Genomic DNA, 20,031 nt, shown 5'->3' with positions numbered 1-20,031 from the left:
AAAGATGAAGCTGCTTAATCCCTAATGATTCAGTATGGTGTTCTATATTTAGACTTGTTCTGCCCACCACCCTAATGGAAACTTTATTGGTAATTAACTTTTATTAGATTCAGTCTAGCACACGGCACTCTAACCACCTTTTCTTCTGTATGAAGTCAAAAAATATCTGGTTATTATCCTTTTAAAAATTATACTTGAAGCCTAGTTATTACCTAGAAATCATTCTTAAAAATTTTTTTAATTTATGTTCTTTAACTTATAATTTACAAGCCTGACTTCCTATGTTGTTAAGTATTCTTTAATGTTGTTTACTGTTAGACTTCTTAAAGTAATTTTTCAATCACTCTTTTAAGTGCAAGGAATAATTTTAAGTGGAATGCTGTAAATATAATCAAAATATATTTAGATTATAACTATATTATAGTTAAAGGAAATTACTGCACTCAATTTGTGGTGCTATACTGCAATGAAGAGTAACATTATGCTAAGTTAAATAAGCCAGACAGAAAAGGACAAATACTGCATGGTATCACTTATATGTGGAATTTGAAGGGAAAAAAAAGTCAAACTCAGAAATAGAGTAGAAAAGTGGTTGCCAGGGTTGTGGAAATAGGGAGAAATTGGTGAAGGCGTACAAATTTTAAGCTATGAGACATATAAGATCTGAGACTCTAATGTACAACATGGTGACTGTGGTTAACTCTATTTAATTGAAATTTGCTAAGAGAGAACTTAAGTGTTCTCGCCAAAAAATAAAAAATATGTGAGGTGATGGATATGTTAACTAAATGGTAGGAATTCTTTAAAAAAAATAATAGACATTTTAGGTAAGATGTGATTTCTGTATTTTAAGGAATCCTGTATTTTACAGCATAACAGTGTCTGCCAATAAAAATCCTGTGAGTGGTACCTGTTGGGTAAGTGAGCCCAGTAGATTTTAATCAACAAGGTTTGGGGTGAAATTTCATTTTCTTGGCCATAAAGATGAGAAAGTTAGGGTGTGATTTAATAAAGAGGGAATTCTGTGAATGAGATGTAACCTAGTTAAGGAAGACATGAATCTCATGAAGGGAATCCATTTTAGTTGTCAGATACTTGGGAGAAAGCTATATTTACTCATGGCTAGAAATTGGAAAATATAACATAAAATCTTTTTTAATAAGATTTTTGTGTCTTAAAAATCTGCTCAGATTTTAAGATGACATTGAAGATATGCAAGGATGGTCACAATTAAATAGAAAACAACATAAAAATAATTGAGGCAGGAAGGCTAATGTTCCAAATGAGCAAATGGTCTGTAATCAGGTTTTTTTGTTTGTTTGTTTAAAGAATTGTAATACATTCTGTTGTTTTCTGATTACCTAAATTTTAACATTTAGAAAATATTGTTTTTTAAATTACCTACAGTTTTGACCATATCTTATGGAATACACTTTCAAACATTTTTTGTATGTTTTAACAAAAGTTGAGTCATAGTTTTTATATGCATATATAGTTGGAATATACTTTCCACTCTACAGAACAATATGTCAGCACCATCTTCCTATGCTAATATAATTTGTATCATGCTTTATTTAACCAGTCCTCTATTGGTGGGCACTCAACTTTTTTTTTTTATTTTGCCATCATAAAAGAGTGATGATTAACATTCTTGTTTAGTCATTTCTCCAACAGAGTTTTCAAAACCCATGTGCCCTTTTGAGAATGACTAATTATGGTGTATTGTTTGTATTTCCCCGCTATTGACCAATGCCATTGTGTTCTAGAACTAGCAATGAATGAGTAGGACCTACATCATTTTCTATGTGCTTGGTTGGCATTAGATTGTTTTATTTTTAAACTCATTCTTATTTTGATTTTTAAATGTTTTTATCACCCACTGCCAAGATATTTAAGAAGGCAAATAATGTATATAAGCAACTTTACTGATGGTAGTGCTAGTAGTAGGAGAAAAAATTGTAGATGCTACTCAGGTTTGTCTTGTCGCATTTGATCAGCCTTTAACTTATGGTAGTGAAATTGAGCTGTTAAAAACTCCTCTTGTTGACAGCTCTATAGGCAAGACAACCTTGTTACTATAAATCTGAGACTTTAGCTTTAATCCCTTTTCCCTTGGGACCAGTGTTTTGATTACATTTGTTTTCTTAGAAATGCTGCTGTTGCATTTTTGGTAGGTGGTTTTCAAACTGGGGTATTTTGTAGGGTTGTTTGTTTGTTTTTAAAATATGGATTCTCTTCTTCCATTTCCAGAGATTCTGCTTCTGAAGTTGTGGGGTGGGGTCCAGGAATCTAGACTTTGGCTACCACCCCATGTGACTTTATTGATGGTTACTGGCTCCAGTAGAATGTGCATAATTTTCTAGAGTAGGATTACTTGGACAAAGGAGATGTACTTTTTAGGCTTTTTGGTACATAGTGCTAGATTGTCCTCAAGAGATATTTTATCTATTGACATTCCAGGCAGCATAGTATCAGAATCCCATTCACTACCACCTTGCCAATATTAAGTATCATCAATCTTTTTGGTCAGTAATAGATGTCTTAAAGTTAACTGTAAACTACAGGGAAAAATATGGCATTTATATAGCATATTATCTAGCCTTTTTTGTAATTGTTTATTTGTCTATAAAAGTATACATATATATAAAGTTACAAGAGTCAATCTGGATGGAATGGCTGGCAGAATCTGTTTATGAATGGTAATCTTCATAGGAGTATAATGTCACTGGGAAAGGGTTGAATTTATCATGTAAAAAAGACTTTATTAGTCTTAATATGTTAGTCTCAACAAGTGTAGCTAATTATATTTTATTGAGTACATTTTGGTTTGTTCCAGTAGCCGGATCGAGCTGGGAGATGTGACACCACACAATATTAAACAGCTGAAGAGATTAAACCAGGTCATCTTTCCAGTCAGCTACAATGACAAGTTCTACAAGGATGTGCTGGAGGTTGGCGAGCTAGCAAAACTTGGTATAATACGGTTTTTTCCTCCCTTCATTTTGTAATTCATGTTCTTGACCCCTAGTTTTTACTATTAGAACTGAAAGAGTTAACCAATTTAATCTCCTTATTTTACAAGTGAAGAAATGGGAGTGATCCAAGTTCTGAGAAAAATCTCAGAAATCAAAATAAAATATTTGAATTTTACAAAGAAATGCTAAATATCTTTTATTTATTGTTTGCCTCTGTGTTTTCACATATTTGGCTTTACTTTAGAGGATTTAGAGGAGGCTTAAATACCTGAAAAGGGCATAGGAGGTTTTTCAGGTTGTTGATATTCAGAATAACTGATAATGTTTAATGTTGATAGCAACAGTTTAATTCTTACAGGGTGAAAAAGATTCAGTAAAATGTGTTATTCTGTCTGTTGAACTTTATATCTTTATGTTTTCCATGGCAGCCTATTTCAATGATATTGCAGTAGGTGCGGTATGCTGTAGGGTGGATCATTCACAGAATCAGAAGAGACTTTACATCATGACACTAGGATGTCTGGCACCGTACCGAAGGCTAGGAATAGGTAAAATTATTTGCGTTTTCTTATTTCTTCAAAGAAGCATAAGCACATTGTTATTGTTCCTGACCCAGTAAGTCATCCATTTCTTTTAGGAATACTAGGAAATGGTTAATGAATTATATGAGGTGAAAAGTAATTATTTATTAACATAGTTCATTTGGAAGTCCTATATAGATCTATTACTTATATCTCTTGCTTTTTCTGTTTTCCTTCTACCTGAAAGAGCTAAAGATTGCTTTTCTGATAGCAATTTTAAACATAGTAGGTAGTGTAGAGAGAACATAATTTTGGAAAATCAAGATGTCTAGTGTTTACCTTATAAATTTTATTAGGACTCAGCTGGATGTGTAAAGATTGATTTTTATGAGATTACTTATTTGTTTTGTTAATAGGAACTAAAATGTTAAATCATGTCTTAAACATCTGTGAAAAAGATGGCACTTTTGACAACATCTATCTGTAAGTAAAATGATGTTATTGTTATTTAATAAAGAGTTTAATAAATTGGCAGTAGAAATTTTTACTAGAAATTTTAAATTCTGGTCACTTATTTCATTGTCATTTGGAAACACCATGGAAGGTAGTAGTTATGTTGTTTTATTGTTTTGTTTTAAAAATAGATAAGGAACTTGAGATAAAACATTCTTGTTTTGCTTTATTACGTTACCCCAAGAGTCATGAGAATAAAACCAAGATTAAAACTCAATTCTTACATTTAAGAATTAATCCATTAATATTACTTTTTTCATGCCATCTGTTTGCACTCTGCAATTTGTTCAAGTCTCTCAATGATGTGCTCATTAGTAGTAGAATTTAATAATCAAAATTAGAGAATACCTGGCTGATACTGTACTTAGAGCTTAAGAGAGCTCAGATTAAGAACCAAGAATAATATCACAACTATGGATTGTTTATTATACAGATATTAAGATTCTCATTTTCACTTTGACAGGAGGATACATTAAGTTATATAATTGTATTTTGAGGAGTAATTGAGAAAGCTCAAATTATTTCTTTCCAACTGTACCATTAAAAATTTTTTTTTTAATTTATGGTGTCATTTGTTAACAAACTCCAATAAGTTTCAGCTGTGCATTTTAACAGTAAGCCACATGTATATTTACACTGTGTGTTTACCTCTCATAGTTAGATTTCTTTCTGTCACCACATGTTTGACCCCCTTTATCCCATCTACCTTCCTCCTCCCCTCTCCCCTCTAGTAACCACTGGTCTATTGTCCATGTCCGTGAATCTCTGTTTGTCCTGTTCATTTGTTGCTTTTAGGTTTATATCCCACATATAAGTGATATCACGTGATTTTCAACTTTTTCTGTGTGGCTTATTTAGCTTAGTATGATTATCTCGAGGTCCATCCATGTTGTTGCAAATGGCAGTATTTCATCTCTTCTTATGGCTGGGTAATATTCCATTGAAAATATACCATGTTCTTGTATCAGTCAGAAAGGATATATTCAGGCATTTGAAACTCTGATTTTTAATTTTTTTAATCATTTTTTTCTGCATGTGTTAATATGGTCTTTGAATCATCCCCATAGTTATTTATCCATTTTTAATTACAGGAATCTTTTCTCTCTCAATAAAAAATGTTACAGTAGCCAAGGTACTTTGCCTTTTGTTGATTATGTAAGAGTAAACACTATTCTTTGAGTCTCCTCATCTCAGCTAGCTGTCTTGCAAATGTAAGATCTAGGTTAAAAGTATGAATCTGTTATCAAAAGGTTTTCTGAAATGAATACCTAACCTTTATTGATTACTAGTAATTGTAAAGAGAATCTAACTAATGTCTGCAGTATTCCAGCTCCAACCAATTTGAATTTATATGGAGAACACATAAAAGCTGATGAAATTTTATTGTTATTTACTTTGATACACTTCTATCATAGGCATGTCCAGATCAGCAATGAGTCGGCAATTGACTTCTACAGAAAGTTTGGCTTTGAGATTATTGAGACAAAGAAGAACTACTATAAGAGGATAGAGCCAGCAGATGCTCATGTGCTGCAGAAAAATCTCAAAGTCCCTTCTGGCCAGAACGCGGATGTGCACAAGACAGACAACTGAACAGATTACAAATGAACTTTCTTGCACTTGCTTGTCGCCAAATAAAAGAGAGGCCCATTGATTTTTTTCCCCCCTTTCTTTTAAAGCTTTCCTCCCTCCATGTTCTTGTTTTTCCTCCTTTTCTTCCCTTTTCTCTAAAAGTTTTAATACTTTCAAGGACTTTTAAAATTAATCATGTTTGGATTGTTTTAGTTCTTTTATTTTTGTGAGGTGGTTTCATTGTAGGAAGAAGGTATAGATCAACTTAATTTACAGTTAAGATGTATGGTCCCCAAAACTTGAGTGTCAATTTCATTTTTTTTTAAAGATTTTTTTTCATGTCCTGCTTTCACATTGAAGGGCAGAGCCTACGAAAGACAAAAAGCAGCAGCAGCAATATTCTTGTTCGCTAATTGTAGACAAGTTTAATGTGCTTATGGTACTTTGGTTTTTTTAAGACTGTTTGTGGGATACTAATCCCTGACATTGCCTTCACTCCACCTTTTGTCCTTCTGAGTACTGTCTCAGGAGTTGGACCATTGTTATCCTTATAAGAAATACTAAGCCTTTTTTTTTTTTTTTTTTTTAAAGCAGTTATTTCTCCTTCCTTGCTGGTGACTGAGGGTGGGTGGGACAGTTTGGGTAGGTAGTGTTAGACTTTGGTCTCAGTATTTGAGTTAAACTGCTTTTTGCTAATGAGTGGACTGGTTGTTAGCAGGTTTATTTTTCCTGCTGTTGATTGTTATTAGTGGCATTAACTTTTAGAGTGTGGGCTGGTGAGATTAATTTTTTTTAATATCCCAGCTAGAGATATGGCCTTTAACTGACCTAAAGAGGTTTGTTGTGACTTACTTTTTTTTCTCCTGACTTTTTTCTTCAGTAATTCCACAATAGTTAGTATAACTTTAAAAATGGAATTGTTGTCCTTATAGGTCAATACCCCTAAAGAAACCTGAAGCAGGTGTTGTCTTTTGGACATATTAAAACATACCTAAAAGGAAGCTTAGATGGACTTGTGGCGCAATAAATGCATTTAATGTCAGCTAATGCAGTCTGTTAAAAGTGAAGCCACTGAGCATTTGATTATAGGAAAGAATATCTAGACAGTATTTTTGAGAATAACGTAGCTGTGCTATTGCTTATCTGTTGGAGAACATCCCAGATTTGCTTACATTCTGTGCCTATGATATTGAGTTTAAGAATTTGGGGGAGGGAAAATTGTTAAACATTGCTTCTGTTCTTGGAAAAGTAAAAGTCTAGAAGTGTTAATAATGCAAATGTCACTGTGACCTCCCCTACTGACAGGACTGGTTTATGCCAGATCATTTTCTGGCACATAAGGAGTGGCTTTGACGGGTTGATAACTCTTTGTAAGATAGGAGACATCTGAAATTTTCTTGTTTTCCTCCATAGTCCCATCACCAATATTTAAAATTTCTAGATTGCTATTATTGGTGGTCCAATAAGTGTTCTCATTAGACTTTAAAACAATGCACAGAGCTTGAAGATTCTATCGTTTGACTTTAAGAGGAAGGTTGATTTATAATATTTATCCTCTTATGTAAATTCTGGTATAAAAGTTTCATCTCTCCAAATACGTTAAATAACAAAATTATTTTACACAATGTTTATGCACATTTTATAATCTTAAGTTCTTATTTGAGAATGTGAAAGTACAAAGTACAAAAGAAGTCTTAACCGAGTGCCAAGAATCATACAAAAAAGGAAGATAGTTCATGAATGAGTTTATAGGGTTTTAATCTTAAGATAGTAAAAATGTAGAAAGACCATGCTGGTTTTTTGGGTATCAGTTTCTTCAGCAGTCTAAATCTAAGCGTAGAAGAAAAGTTTAGCATTAAGCACCTTTACCTTCATGGATTACCTTCAGCTTGCTCTTGCCAAGAGAAGAGTGTTTGAGTTACAGAAGGCGTAATTAGTTTGAAGAATTCAGCCTTTTTGTAAACTTCCAGATATCAAAATACACTTTGATATGTAAATGAGTTTTCTGAGATGACACTGCCTCTATTTCTATAACCATTTCACCTGGACTATCTAATCAGTCCTATGAATGTATCCCTAAATGTGGTTATTGAAAAACCGAATAGCTGCCTCATGACAATTAAGTACATGTTATTTAAGGAGGAAAAAATATTAAATTTTGAATTGAGTGTGTAGGCTCCCTATCATTATAGTGTTTCTTTTTCCACACTAGTCAGTGACTTTAACCTAAATTATAAATGTTTGTAAACGGTCAGTTGTCCTACATCAAACTTGTATTAAATAATTCCATCCACTTGAGGAGGATTTAGAAGAGGTAGAAGCTGGGCACTAGTTCATATGCCTGTGAGTCAGTAAAGACTGAAATAATGTCCCATGTTGAGTTGGTTATTTTGAAATAGGATAAAAATTATCATTGAGGTAAAACAATTCTGTTAACTGGAAGATCATAGGATGTATCCATATTTTTCAAGACAGATGGTTTTACTGTGGAGTGAATAGGTAAAAATTATACTCTGGTAATTGCATTTAGGTTCTAAAGGAAAGAATCTGCAGAGAAATCTATGCAATATATAATTTGTCCAGATTAGTTTTTATTTGGAGAAAGAAATTCTGAAATATCCCCAAAGCAGTTTACTCATCAATTGAAAGTCCTCCAAAAACAGAACTATTGGGAAACCGTGATATGTGGGGTGGAAAAGAAAAGCTCCCTCATTTTTTTGGAGGGAATAACTTTAAAAATACTTAAATGGCTAAGTTTACTTGGTGCAGTTAAGAATTAAACTTGTTGATTTTAACATTGCTGTTACATCTGAAATAAACTTATGTGATGTTCTGGTAGTAATCTGTAAAGTGTGGTAAATCTCAAAACCCTACATTGCATTGAATTCTGAGATCAACAGCTATATGTAGTCATTGTTTGCTATTGCCGGTTTTATTTTCAAAATACTTTTACATATCTTTAAGAACTAAGTTAAAAGTAAAGTAGGCTAAGTGTAATCATAGCCTCCTAATTTAGACCTTTTGGAACTTCATAGAAACACTTCTTAATATCTGCAGTTCAGTCCTCATGAGAGAAAAAATAAATCCAAGGAGCTATTTTACTGCTGCTATATTTTGAATGTAATTATTAAAAACACCTGACACTTTAGGCTTTGATCTCAGTGGTGTGCATTGACTACAAAGTAACATATATTCAATTTTTTGTTGTTAGTGTGGAAGGAGTTTACTAGTAGAGTGAGTTGGGAAATCTTCAGAAGTGACATAACAATTCCACTGTACCCACTGGTCACAGACCACTGTAAAGTGTGGTTCAGTGTGACAGGGGAATACACAACGATATTAATCCTGGGAGGTGGGGGTCAATGGACCTGGCTCCATGTTAATGCTTGGAAAAAACATTGGGCTTTGTTGACAACCAAGGCAGGTAATTGGAAAGGTGGTGTCTTTACTCTCTAAAGGGCTTAGTTTCATAAATGAGGCGTAGAATGTATTGCACTTTATCATTTTTCACAATGTAAGAGAAATCGTTCCAAAAATTTCTGCTCTTACGGTTAGGTTTTTGGGTGGAGGTAAACACCAATCTGCCTCCCAGATTGGTGCTTTTGTAGCTGGGTGATTTGAACATTCCTGGAAATTGGATACTACAGTGAGTTGGAGTAGTGAGCCTATGAGAATTTTTCAGGGAATAAATCATGGCAGAGGGTCCTGAATTGGACTTCCCTTATAAGGCTCTACCCTAGGAATTTAGGCCTAGTTTATGATACAGCCAAATTACAGTCATATGGAAAAAAGGGCCTGAGTCGGATTTTATTTAGGTGTAGTTATCTTGGTACAACATTCAGGAAAGTGAAGTCAAAATAATCTGTTACTGGGGCAGAAATTCTCAACCTTTCTAATTCTCTAAAATACTAGGTTTCTTAGGTAGAAATTGTTTAGAATCATAGCCTCAGAAATAGTTGGGAACATAAAGTTAGTAGGAAGCGATCACTACTTAGCCCAGAAATTAAATCTCAAAGAATTATGACTTGTTTTATAATTGTGATAAAGACAAATAACATTTGGCAAGGTATCTTATTGGGAGGGAATATTGAAACTTGTGAACTTTGAATTAACTATTTCTGATTTACTAAAACTGATTTCCACATAACTGAGTTTCATCCGTTTTACTCACTGTCCTCAAAAGCTCAAGACATCTGCATTTATAAAGGATCTAAGTATAAATCATAGCTTCAGCTTCACAGGATATCTGACTATAAGGTTTTTTTCATTTGTTTCCTTCATCAAACTTCTGTAACTCTTACTTAGTTTTATCTTTTAGGAACCATATTGACAACATCAAAAGTTCTCTATAAAGATTCAAACAATCATCCTATTGTCACTAGCACTCTACTAAAGTATAATAAAACTGACAGGTACCACATGTATAACTGCTTATGAGGTAAAATCTGAATATATAATTAGTATATACAACAGTAAAATCAAGTAAAATGAGGGCTTTATTATAGCACCCTCAAAGCAGTTTTATGATTGTTCTTACCATCTTCCTATGTGAGTTATTTGCCTTTAGCTGATGTAAAAGTTGTAAATTGTTCCTACAAATTTATTGAGCACCTATGTTCTACACTCTAGGGATATGTCGGTAAGTTAGGCAGATAATCATGGCCTCTTGAAAAGGAAGTAAAATTCTAATTAACTTATGTAAAATTTCTGTCTAACTAAAGGCCTAAAACAACCAGAGCCTCCAAGGATCTTGACTTTAACTTAACTTTGGAAGGAACTTGCTTTCTATTAACACTTTTGAGTATTAAACAAAAAAGCCTAATACTCATAGAAGAGCTAAGACTACGAGCATGAAAGAGAGTTTAGAACATATAAATTCAGATTTTTTGCTACAGAAACCATCTAACTTACATTGTAAAGATAATGCTTGTTCCTTGAACTCCACCCTAAACTTCCTTGAGGAAGCTACAATTTAGAAAAGAAGACTAGCTCAACCGGCTGGAGGTTTAGCTGGAGGTCATCGTACTATCAGCCAGATTTGGAGTGACCTTTGACACAATTTGATGTTTTACATCAGAATCCAAAGAGTAAACTCTTCGACCTCCCTAGGTCTTTTCTTCACTTTGGTTTCTGATCCCTTATACGTACTTCTTCCCCAGGTGTCTGACACTAGGAATGACCACCTATTAAGCACTTGATTCATTTATGTATAAACATTTATAATGATTTTTGTTTACTTACCTGTGCAGGTTTCCTCATACCTTGTCTTATATACTTGATTGTGGTTAAAACTGATAGCTCCTACAACTACCTACCACAACTACCCCATACTTAACTAGGTTCCCTCTCCCAACATAAAATTGGCTAGTGTCTTCAATCCAAATCAAAATTCAGCTAATAGGTAACCTGGGACAAATTTAGAGCATTATTCCTGAATTACTGGTCCTTAGAAAAGTGCTATTTGTAGGGCTTAGAACATTGCCTTATGTGATATTTGGTTGAGTATACCCACAATGGGTCAGGGACTGGCAGTACAGCAGTAAAAAAGATGGCTCTGGCCCTGGCCTGGTGATCCTTAACAGTCTGGTAGAGAACGGACATTACGTTATTTCAATTACCATGAGATACTCTCTTGGAGCGGGAGGCATACTTTTACAGAATTTTTGAGAAATTTAAATCAATTTGTGATTTAAATTCTTAGTACAAAATGATTATTTTTAAGATTATTCTTTTTATACCCGAGTGAAAAAAAAGATAATTACCATAAAACTGGAATTGAAAAAGTCAAGATATCAGCAACATTTCAATATTGAACCAAATTTATAAAAGACAAGTTATCAAGAGCATTCTGTCAGCACTCACCAGCTATAAATGGAAAACTAACCTGTTCACACATTGATCACAAGGAGAGTGATTTAGTAAAAAAGATATATCCTCCAGGAAAGTTAAAAAAGTTTTTTTAAATGGTCAAATTTAACAAATATGTGTATTAAAAGGGGCTGCAAAATTTTGCATTATGACAGTGTTTTAAAGAGGTCATGTGGGAAAAACATTGAGATCTTTTCATAATGAAGGATTTAATTCACAAAAGAAATGCACTTAATGGAAAAAGTAATTTTAATAACTAGACAGTTTACAAAACTGGCTTTATTTTTGTCTAATGAGAATTTGAAAATATTTGCATCCTACCTGTCCTAATCCTGCTGCCTTGCACTAGATTCATTCATTAAAACACTTGCTGAAACTTTCCTGTGTATCAGGCACTGTGGTAGATGCTCTATACAAATTAACTCACTTAATTCGCACAACAGTTTTTTGTCATAGGAACTTTAATTAGCTACATCTTACAGTTTCAGAGTGGGCTTTAAAAAAAAATAGGATAACTTTTTCAAGGTCACAACTAATTAAAGGGCTGAGCTTGGTGTGCATGTTGGGTGACTCCAGCACCTAAGCCATAACCGCTCCCTACTTTGTTTTAGAGAAGTAAATCTTGCTAATATAAACCAAGTTTGAAGTGACCTGTACGGTAATGTTCACAATAAATTAACTAGAAGGAACCAAAATGCTGGATAATATGGGGAAGCTTAAAATATGATACCTCAATATTACTCAGCTTTTAAAATATGATTAAAGTGGAAGAAGGCAAGATATAAAATTATACAGAAATAGAAAATAGCAAGATAGAAAATTTAAATCCAACCATATTGATCATAACACTGAAGGTAAATAGTCTAAACATCAATTTAAAGGTAGAGATTTTTCATACTGGATATTAAAAAAACAAACAAAAAACATGCTACCTGTAAGAAACCCACATTAAATATAGGTAAATCAGTAGGCTAAAAGAAAAAGGATGAAAAAGATATACCATGTAAACTCTAGTTAAAAGCCAGAATGGCTAAATTAATACCAAAGTAGATTTTGGAACAAAATATACTTTCAGGTATAAAGAGGGATATTTATGATGAAAGGGTCAATTTACCAAGAGAATTTATCTTAAGTTTATATGAACCTAGTAACAGTTTCCAAATACATGAAGCAAAAACTAACAGGAGAAATAGACAAATCCACAATTGGAGATTTCGAATTCTTGGTAAATAGTAAGACAAGTATATAGAAAATAGGTAAGGTTATAGAAGATGTGAATGACATTTTCAACCAACTTGACCTAATTAACATGTATAAAATATTTTACCCAACATAAGAATACACATTCTTTTCAAATGCACCATGATTATTCACCAAAATGAACCATATCTTGGGGCACAAGTTGCAATAAAATTTAAGAAGACTGATGCCATGCAAATCATGTTCTTTAAACACACCAGAACTAATCAAGAAATTGATAACCATCTGGAAAATCCCCCAAATATTTGGAAATTAAACAACATGTTGCTAGATAACTCCTGTGTCTAAGAAGAAATCACAAGAGAATATTAGAAAAAAATTGAACAGAAGGAATATGAAAACAATGTTTCACAGCTGTGGGATTAAACTGAAGTGCTCAAAAGATAATTTATAGCATTAAATGTATATATGAGAAAAGCTCTTGAATCAAGGAACTAAGCTTCCACCTTAACCTAGAGATAAAAGAGCTGGTTAAACCTAAACTGAAGGAAGGAAATAATAAAGAGCAAAACTCAAAACTGAAGACAATAGAAAAATAAATAAAACAAAAAGCTACTTCTTTGAAAGAATAAGTGATACACCTCCCCTCTAGCCAGACCAAAAACAAAAACAAAAAGCGTGCGTGCGCGCGCACACACACACATAACCAATATCACTAATGAAAGAGGACATCACTACAAAACTTACAATAAAAGGATAATAGATATCTCAAAAAACTTTATTCAATAATTCAACAACTTAGATAACAAATTTTTTGAAAGACAAAGCATTCAGGTTACTCAAGAAGAAATAGAATCTGGCAGTTTTGCAAAAGGTTAAGCATCATAGAGTCACCATAGACTCAGCAATGCCCACCCAGGTATATAGTCAAGAAAAATGAAAACATATGTCCACACAAAAACTTGTACATGGGGGTAGGGGGGCTGTGGACAGGTGGGGGCGGGGGGGAAACTTGTACTTGAATGTTCATAGCAGTGTTATTCATAGTAACCAAAGTGTGAATGCAGCCCAAATGTCCATTAACTAATGAATAGATAAACAAAATGTTTCATATCCGCACAATACAATGTTATTTGCCATAATAGATGAATTGTATGTTCTTAACCTAAGAATCAAAAACTAAAATGAGAGGCAGTGAGCATGGGTGGGGGTGAGGTGGGGGTGGAGGATCAGGAAGAATTGCAATTCGAATAACACAAATTTAGGCAGAAACTCAGTTTCCGTTCTCATTATAGGGTGAGGGCAAGGATTATTATTTTTTTAGAAAAAGAATGGAATAATTGCATGAATAGAAGAAATTTCTATTGATGTTACTGAGCAGAGTTACTCTTTAGCTATATATTAGCTATATGTGGCTGGTTACTGATTCTATCTTCAGAAAGGGAATCTGTAATCATTAGCCTTTGTGGTCAGGATGTCTGCTTTCCTGTTAACTTTGCTAACAGTTGTTCATAAGGCAATGTTGACTTGGCTTAGTCCGAAGGTTATTTTGCCCAGTTCAAACATTCCAAAGCTTCAGGGAGCAAGCTGTGCAGAGCCTCTAGAAAATGGCTGCTCTATCTCCAATAAAAATGGCTCCACATGTCAACTTTTCACAATGGTATGTGAATTTTATCTCAATAAAACTGGTATTCCAAAAAATCAAATATTGAAAGAAAAGAAAAGAAAAAGAATAGGTAACTCGAGTAGACTTAAACATGTAAAAGATATTGAATTTGTAGTTAAAATCTTTCCATGAAAATAATTTCACAAGAGTGGCCCAAATGGCTTCTTTTGTGAATTCTATCAAATATTTAAGAAAGAAATAATGCCAAATCTACACTCTTCAAGAAAACAGTACAGGAAAGAATATTGCCTAACTCATTTTATGAGAATAGCATTATATTGATACCAGAATGAGACAAAAACATTACAAGAAAACTATAGACCAATATCTCTCATGAGGATAGGAAAATCCTTAAGAAAATTTTAGCAAATCAATCTAGCAATTTATTAAAAAGGTATATGATGATCAAATAGGATTAGTTCCAGGTTTAAAAGGTTAACAACTGAAAATGTTTGTGTAATTTATCATGTTAACAAATTTAAAAAGAAAAAAATGTGATTATCTCAATAGATACAGAAAAAAGTATTTCACAAAATTCATATTTCAACATTCATTCATTATAAAACTTTGAATGACAAGGAATAAAAACAAACAACTCAGAAAGGGTATCTATAAAAAGCCTACAGCTACCATCATACTTAATAGTGAAAAACTGGATGCTTTGTTTCTAAGACTGGGAAGAAGGTAAGGATGACTGATCTTTCCACATCTATACAATATTGCATTAAAAGCCCTTCCCTGTCTAGTAAGAAGAAAAAGAAATAACAAGCATGCTGATTGGTGAGAAATAAAGAAAATGGTCTTTATTTCGCAGATTACACAATGAAATAGAAAATGCTAAGATAACTAAAAAAAAAATGCTACTAGAACTAATAAGTGAATGTAAAAAGGTCATGGGATACAGGGATACAGATATCTTTTTTTTTTTTAGACAAGGCAACCCTTGGTTGACCTCACAGATTGCAAGGGCCTTGTCAGCTTATAATCCCTTATTTTTTAAAATTTTTTCACCTACAGCACCTGGTCTTTCTAGGTGGTCTCCCATCTAAGTACTAACCAGGCTGGCCCCTGCTTAGCTTCTGAGATCAGACGGGATTGGGCTTGTTCAGGGTGGCATAGCTGTAGACGGATACAGATATTAATTGTATTTCCAGCAACGTAAATTAAAAATTGAAATTAAAAAAATAACATTTATACTATCATAAACATATGAGCTATTTAGGAATAATTTTTTAAAATATATGTAAGACCTGTATACAGAGAGCTATAAAACACTCCGGAGAGAAATTTTAAAAGACTCAAATAAAGGGAGAAAGATAACATATTCATGAACCCAAAGACTCAATATTAAGTCATAACTTCTCCAAATTGAATTATAGGTACCAATAAAAAGTTTTAGCAGGCTTTTTTTTTTTTTTTTAACATGACAAGCTTAAATTTATTTGGAAATGTGGACCTAGAATAGTTAAAACAATTTTTTAAAGAACAAGAAAATTGGAATACTTACACTACAAGTCTTATACTTCAAGACTTACAAAGCTGTAATGATCATAACGGTGTGGTATTGGTGTGACTGACAATAGATCAATGGAACAGAATAAAGTTCAAAAATACAGTTGTAAATATATATAGTGAATTTATTTTTGTTCAAGGTACAAGGACAACTCAATGGAGGAAAGATGGTCTTTATAATTGGTGCTGAAAAAATGGATTTCTCAATGCAAAAATAAACACTTCGATCCATACTTCTACAACATACAACAATTAATTCAAAATGTTCTATGGATCTAAATATAAAATATAAAACTATAAAACTTCTAGAATAAAACATAGAAAAAAAAATCTATGTGATCTTTTGTTAGTCAAAGATTTCTTAGCTAGGACACCATAAGCATGATCCATAAAAGAAACAATTGATAATTGAGACTTAAAATTAAGAACTGCTATTTGAAAACATTGTTCAGAAAATGAAAAGACAACCCAGGAACTGGGAGAATATATTGCATATCATGTATTTGACAAAGAATATGTATCCAGAACATATAAATAACTCTCAAGACTCAGTAAATAACAAACAGCCCAATAAAAATGGGCTATCGTATACCAAAAGGTGCTCAATACTGTTAGTCATTAAGAAATGCAAATTAAAGTCACAATGAAATACCACTATAAACCTATTAGAATGACTAAAATTTTAAAAGAATGACCATATTAAGTGTTAGAAAAGATACGGTGCAATTCAAATTCTCATATTCTACTGGTGGGAATATAAAATGATACAACTTTGGAAAACAGTTTAGCAGTTAAAAAAAAAAGTTACAGGTACCATATAAATCATCCATTCCACTGGATATTTACCCAAGTGTTACCAAAGGAAAATGAAAACAAATGACCATACAAAGATTTGTACACAGATATTCTGGCGTCTTTATTTGAATAGTCCAAAACTGCAAACAATCCCACTGTCCACCAATGTGAATACACATGATAGATCTATGCAATGGAATGCTAAATAGCAACGAAAGATAATTAATTATTAATACACACAACAAAGCGGATAAATTTCAAAATAAAAAAGTATGCCAGATGGAAGAAGATAGAATTTTAAAAAGTATTCTATTTATATAAAATTCCAGAAAATGAAAATGAACGTGCAGTGACAGCAGATTAGTGGTTACCTGGAGAACAGGATGAAGGCAAGAGGAGGGAATTAGAAAGTTGTATGAGGAAATATGAGGGCAGGATGATTATGTTCATTTTTGATTGTAGAGTATGGTTTCACATTTGCATACATATGCCGAAACTTATCATGTTGTCCATTTTAAATATGTTCAGTTTGTTGTAGGTTAATTATACCTCAATAAAGCTATTTTGTTTTTGTTTTTTCAAGACACAGACTGGGTGGAAATATTTACACAACATATATGTGAGAAAGACCTTTTATGCAGAACATATAAAGAACTTCTACGACTCATCAAGACAAGTATCCTGACTCAAAAATGGGCTCAAGATTAGAACACTTTACCGAAGGAGCTATGCAACCGGCCAATAAGCAAAGGAAGATATGCTCAACACCACTACTAATTAGAGAAATGAAAATTAAAATCACGAGAGTCCACTTTACATTCACTCTAAGGGCTAGAATTCAAAAGAGGGACAAGGTTTGGGGATGACCTGGAGTATCTGGAATCCGCTATACTGCTGTTAAAAAAGAGAAATATTACAATCATTTTGGAAAACAACTAGGGAGTTTCTGCGGGAAATACAGAAGCAGATTTCAGACGTTGACCATTAGCTTGTATCACTGCCATTCAGTTCTGAAATCTTCTAAAAAGAAAACGCAAGCTTGCAGCCTCTTTCGCCCCGCGCTCATCTAGGGGCCGAAGGGCAGCGCTAGCCCGGGACGGGCCTGGCACCAGAGGGAGCCGGGAGCCTGCAAGTTGGAGAGAAGAGAGGTGCACGCGTAACTGGCGTTCGCACCCCACCAGGCTCTGCACTTAGGGTCCCCATCAAGGAGGCACACTTTGCGCAGCTCTAGCCTCCCATAGCAGCGAGGTAGTGGGTGGAGCCGAGCCGCCTCCGGGAACGGTCCCCCGGACTGCCCCTGCAGTTCCGGCCCCAGTCCTGGCTGTCAGAAGTATTTTCTCCTTGTCTTTTATCCACAGAAGTAGGAAAAAAAGAGATGTCACGAAATGAAATTGGGGATGCAAGCAAGGGGCTCCTAAATTATGCAACTAGTCTCTTAGAACCATTGAAGAGTCCTCAAGTATGTGGGTGAAAATCAGATTCACTCCGACTTGTGTGATAAATGGACTTGCCCTGGAGGCAGGGAAACCAGTTTTGGTTGGCCACCATACTTCATCTTCAGCATAGGCACTGGAAGCACGCACCAGCTAGCCCGAAAATTGGATTGGTGGGATTACTTGACGTTATCCTCTCATGTCTAGTGCAGTAAACCGATGTCGAATGGGCAAAGCCAATGAAAAGACCCACGAATGGGATTTGGGCCTCAGTCAGGAATGAGGATTAAATTTAAAAAGCTAACATTCGGACCTTTTATCAAATGGAAGTTTTTCTTATTTAACACTTCTAAATTGTGCCAGAAAAGTACTGATGTATATTTTTAATAGTGCTCCAAAGAAACTCTTAAATCCTGTTTTCTGAAGTATCAAAGATATTTATTTTACTTTAGACTCCATGCATGGCAGTTGTTTAGAAAGTCATACATAACCCTAGATATAATATTTATTAACCAGAACAGTTTTTAAACCAGGATACCTTATATTCTGATCACAATAGGAATTATTTCCTACAGCTGGACATACTAAATACTACATGATTTCATGGAAGTGCTATTATCATTACTATTAGGCTCTGAGTCCTAGGGTCTTACTCTTCTGCAGCTTTGATTTGGGTGTGTTAAGTTTATTCAGAGGCTAATTAGAGCTTCATATGCCGAGATACCAAAGAAAATTTCCAGACTGTTCATAGTGCCATAATTTATAAGCAACTTTGAAGGTCTTCTGTTTCATCATAGCTTTAAAACTGTTGTAGAAACATAAGATGCGGTTACTGTTTAACTTTACACTTATTTCAATACAAGGTCGACTTCCTTTGTACAGAGTCAAGTAACTTTTCTTATGCCATGCCCTGAGTGTACCTTCTGGAAGTTACCTGGTCTAACTAAGCCCACGGACATCTAAGATCTGGGGCATTTCCAAACCTGGTTGTGGAAGCACTTGGAAATCTTTGACCACCAAAGATTTCCTGTGGAAGACACCTGTTTCAGGAGGGGAGGAGTTATGAAATATGAAGCAAAACTAGGAAACGGGAGTTGTGATCACAGTTCTCCGGCCCCCAAACCTATCTTGGAGTTAGGAGAGTCTCGGGTCTCTATTCCATCACCCGCGGCTCTATACCTCCTAGATCTAGGTCTCTAGGAACCCAAGTTTGAAATTCCAACTCCCATTCTCTCAATGCCACATATTCTCTTCTCCCAGATGCGGGGCCCCCGGACACTTCTGAGCATAGTCGTTTCCAGGTCGCGGGAATCCGTGTTTTGCTGCAAATGAAAGATGACAGCCTACAAATTCGAGCAGAGTCAGGTCGGCAACGATCTTTCAGTGAAAGGGCAGTCGGAGACGTCTGGATTCTCTTCTTTTTTCCCCCACCTCCTCTTACAGAAGCAACATCCCGCCTTCCGGCTCTGTAGGCTTTGAGGAGCAGGCTAATTCTCGGAGCCCTCTCGTACCCTCTCCTTTTTCAGTTTTTGCACTTATAAACTCCTACAGGAAGACGTGGAAAGCGTAACAGAACAGGATACAAAGAAGTTTCTTAAAACACCTCCGTTTCTAGGTTCTCAAGGCGTCCCCTTTAAGGAATCAGGCCCACCTCTTTCCCATTCACCTACTGGCTTTCCTTTCTGCCTATCATTCTACCTTTAAGAATATTTCCTGTTCCTTCAACCTAACTTGCACACCTCCGCCCCCCGGCCCTCTTCATTGGGCCGCCCGAGGCCCGTTCACTCTTCCGTTTTCCCTCCACCTGCTCCCGCCCTCCAGCCTAGCGCAACAGCGTCCTGGGTTCTGATAGGCTGTCGCGGCAGCCTCTCCGGGGCTGGGTTGGTGGGCTGAGTGGCAGGGGCGGGAGCGAGGCACACCCAGGGTAGGCTGTTCGCTTGCTGAGCAGCGGCCGCGGGAGGGGCGGGGAGGGGCGG

General features: G+C 34.8%; 1 protein-coding gene and 1 pseudogene across 2 annotated transcripts in view; one reads left to right on the top strand and one right to left on the bottom strand.

Moving 5' to 3' along the window:
• The window catches only part of NAA50 (N(alpha)-acetyltransferase 50, NatE catalytic subunit), a 24,123-nt gene extending 15,704 nt beyond the window's left edge, over positions 1–8,419 (top strand). Inside the window, exons 2-5 of one of the 2 annotated variants that reach the window (XM_006905469.3) lie at positions 2,840–2,973; positions 3,404–3,523; positions 3,913–3,979; positions 5,425–8,419. In XM_006905469.3, coding sequence (XP_006905531.1) covers positions 2,840–2,973; positions 3,404–3,523; positions 3,913–3,979; positions 5,425–5,602 — 499 coding nt within the window. In that variant the 3' untranslated portion in view covers positions 5,603–8,419. Of the gene's footprint in view, positions 1–2,836; positions 2,974–3,403; positions 3,524–3,912; positions 3,980–5,424 lie in introns of both variants that reach the window. The other variant, XM_006905468.3, reaches the window with a different exon arrangement.
• Positions 8,420–15,323: 6,904 nt separating this feature from the next.
• LOC112485235 lies at positions 15,324–15,442 on the bottom strand (annotated as a pseudogene).
• Between the last annotated feature and the right edge of the window lie 4,589 nt (positions 15,443–20,031).

This window comes from Pteropus alecto, unplaced genomic scaffold (assembly GCF_000325575.1).
Source record: "Pteropus alecto unplaced genomic scaffold, ASM32557v1 scaffold270, whole genome shotgun sequence".
NCBI classification, from domain to species: Eukaryota; Metazoa; Chordata; class Mammalia; order Chiroptera; family Pteropodidae; genus Pteropus; species Pteropus alecto.
Note: the sequence above shows the minus strand (reverse complement) of the source record. Positions and strands in the feature narration are given on the sequence as shown.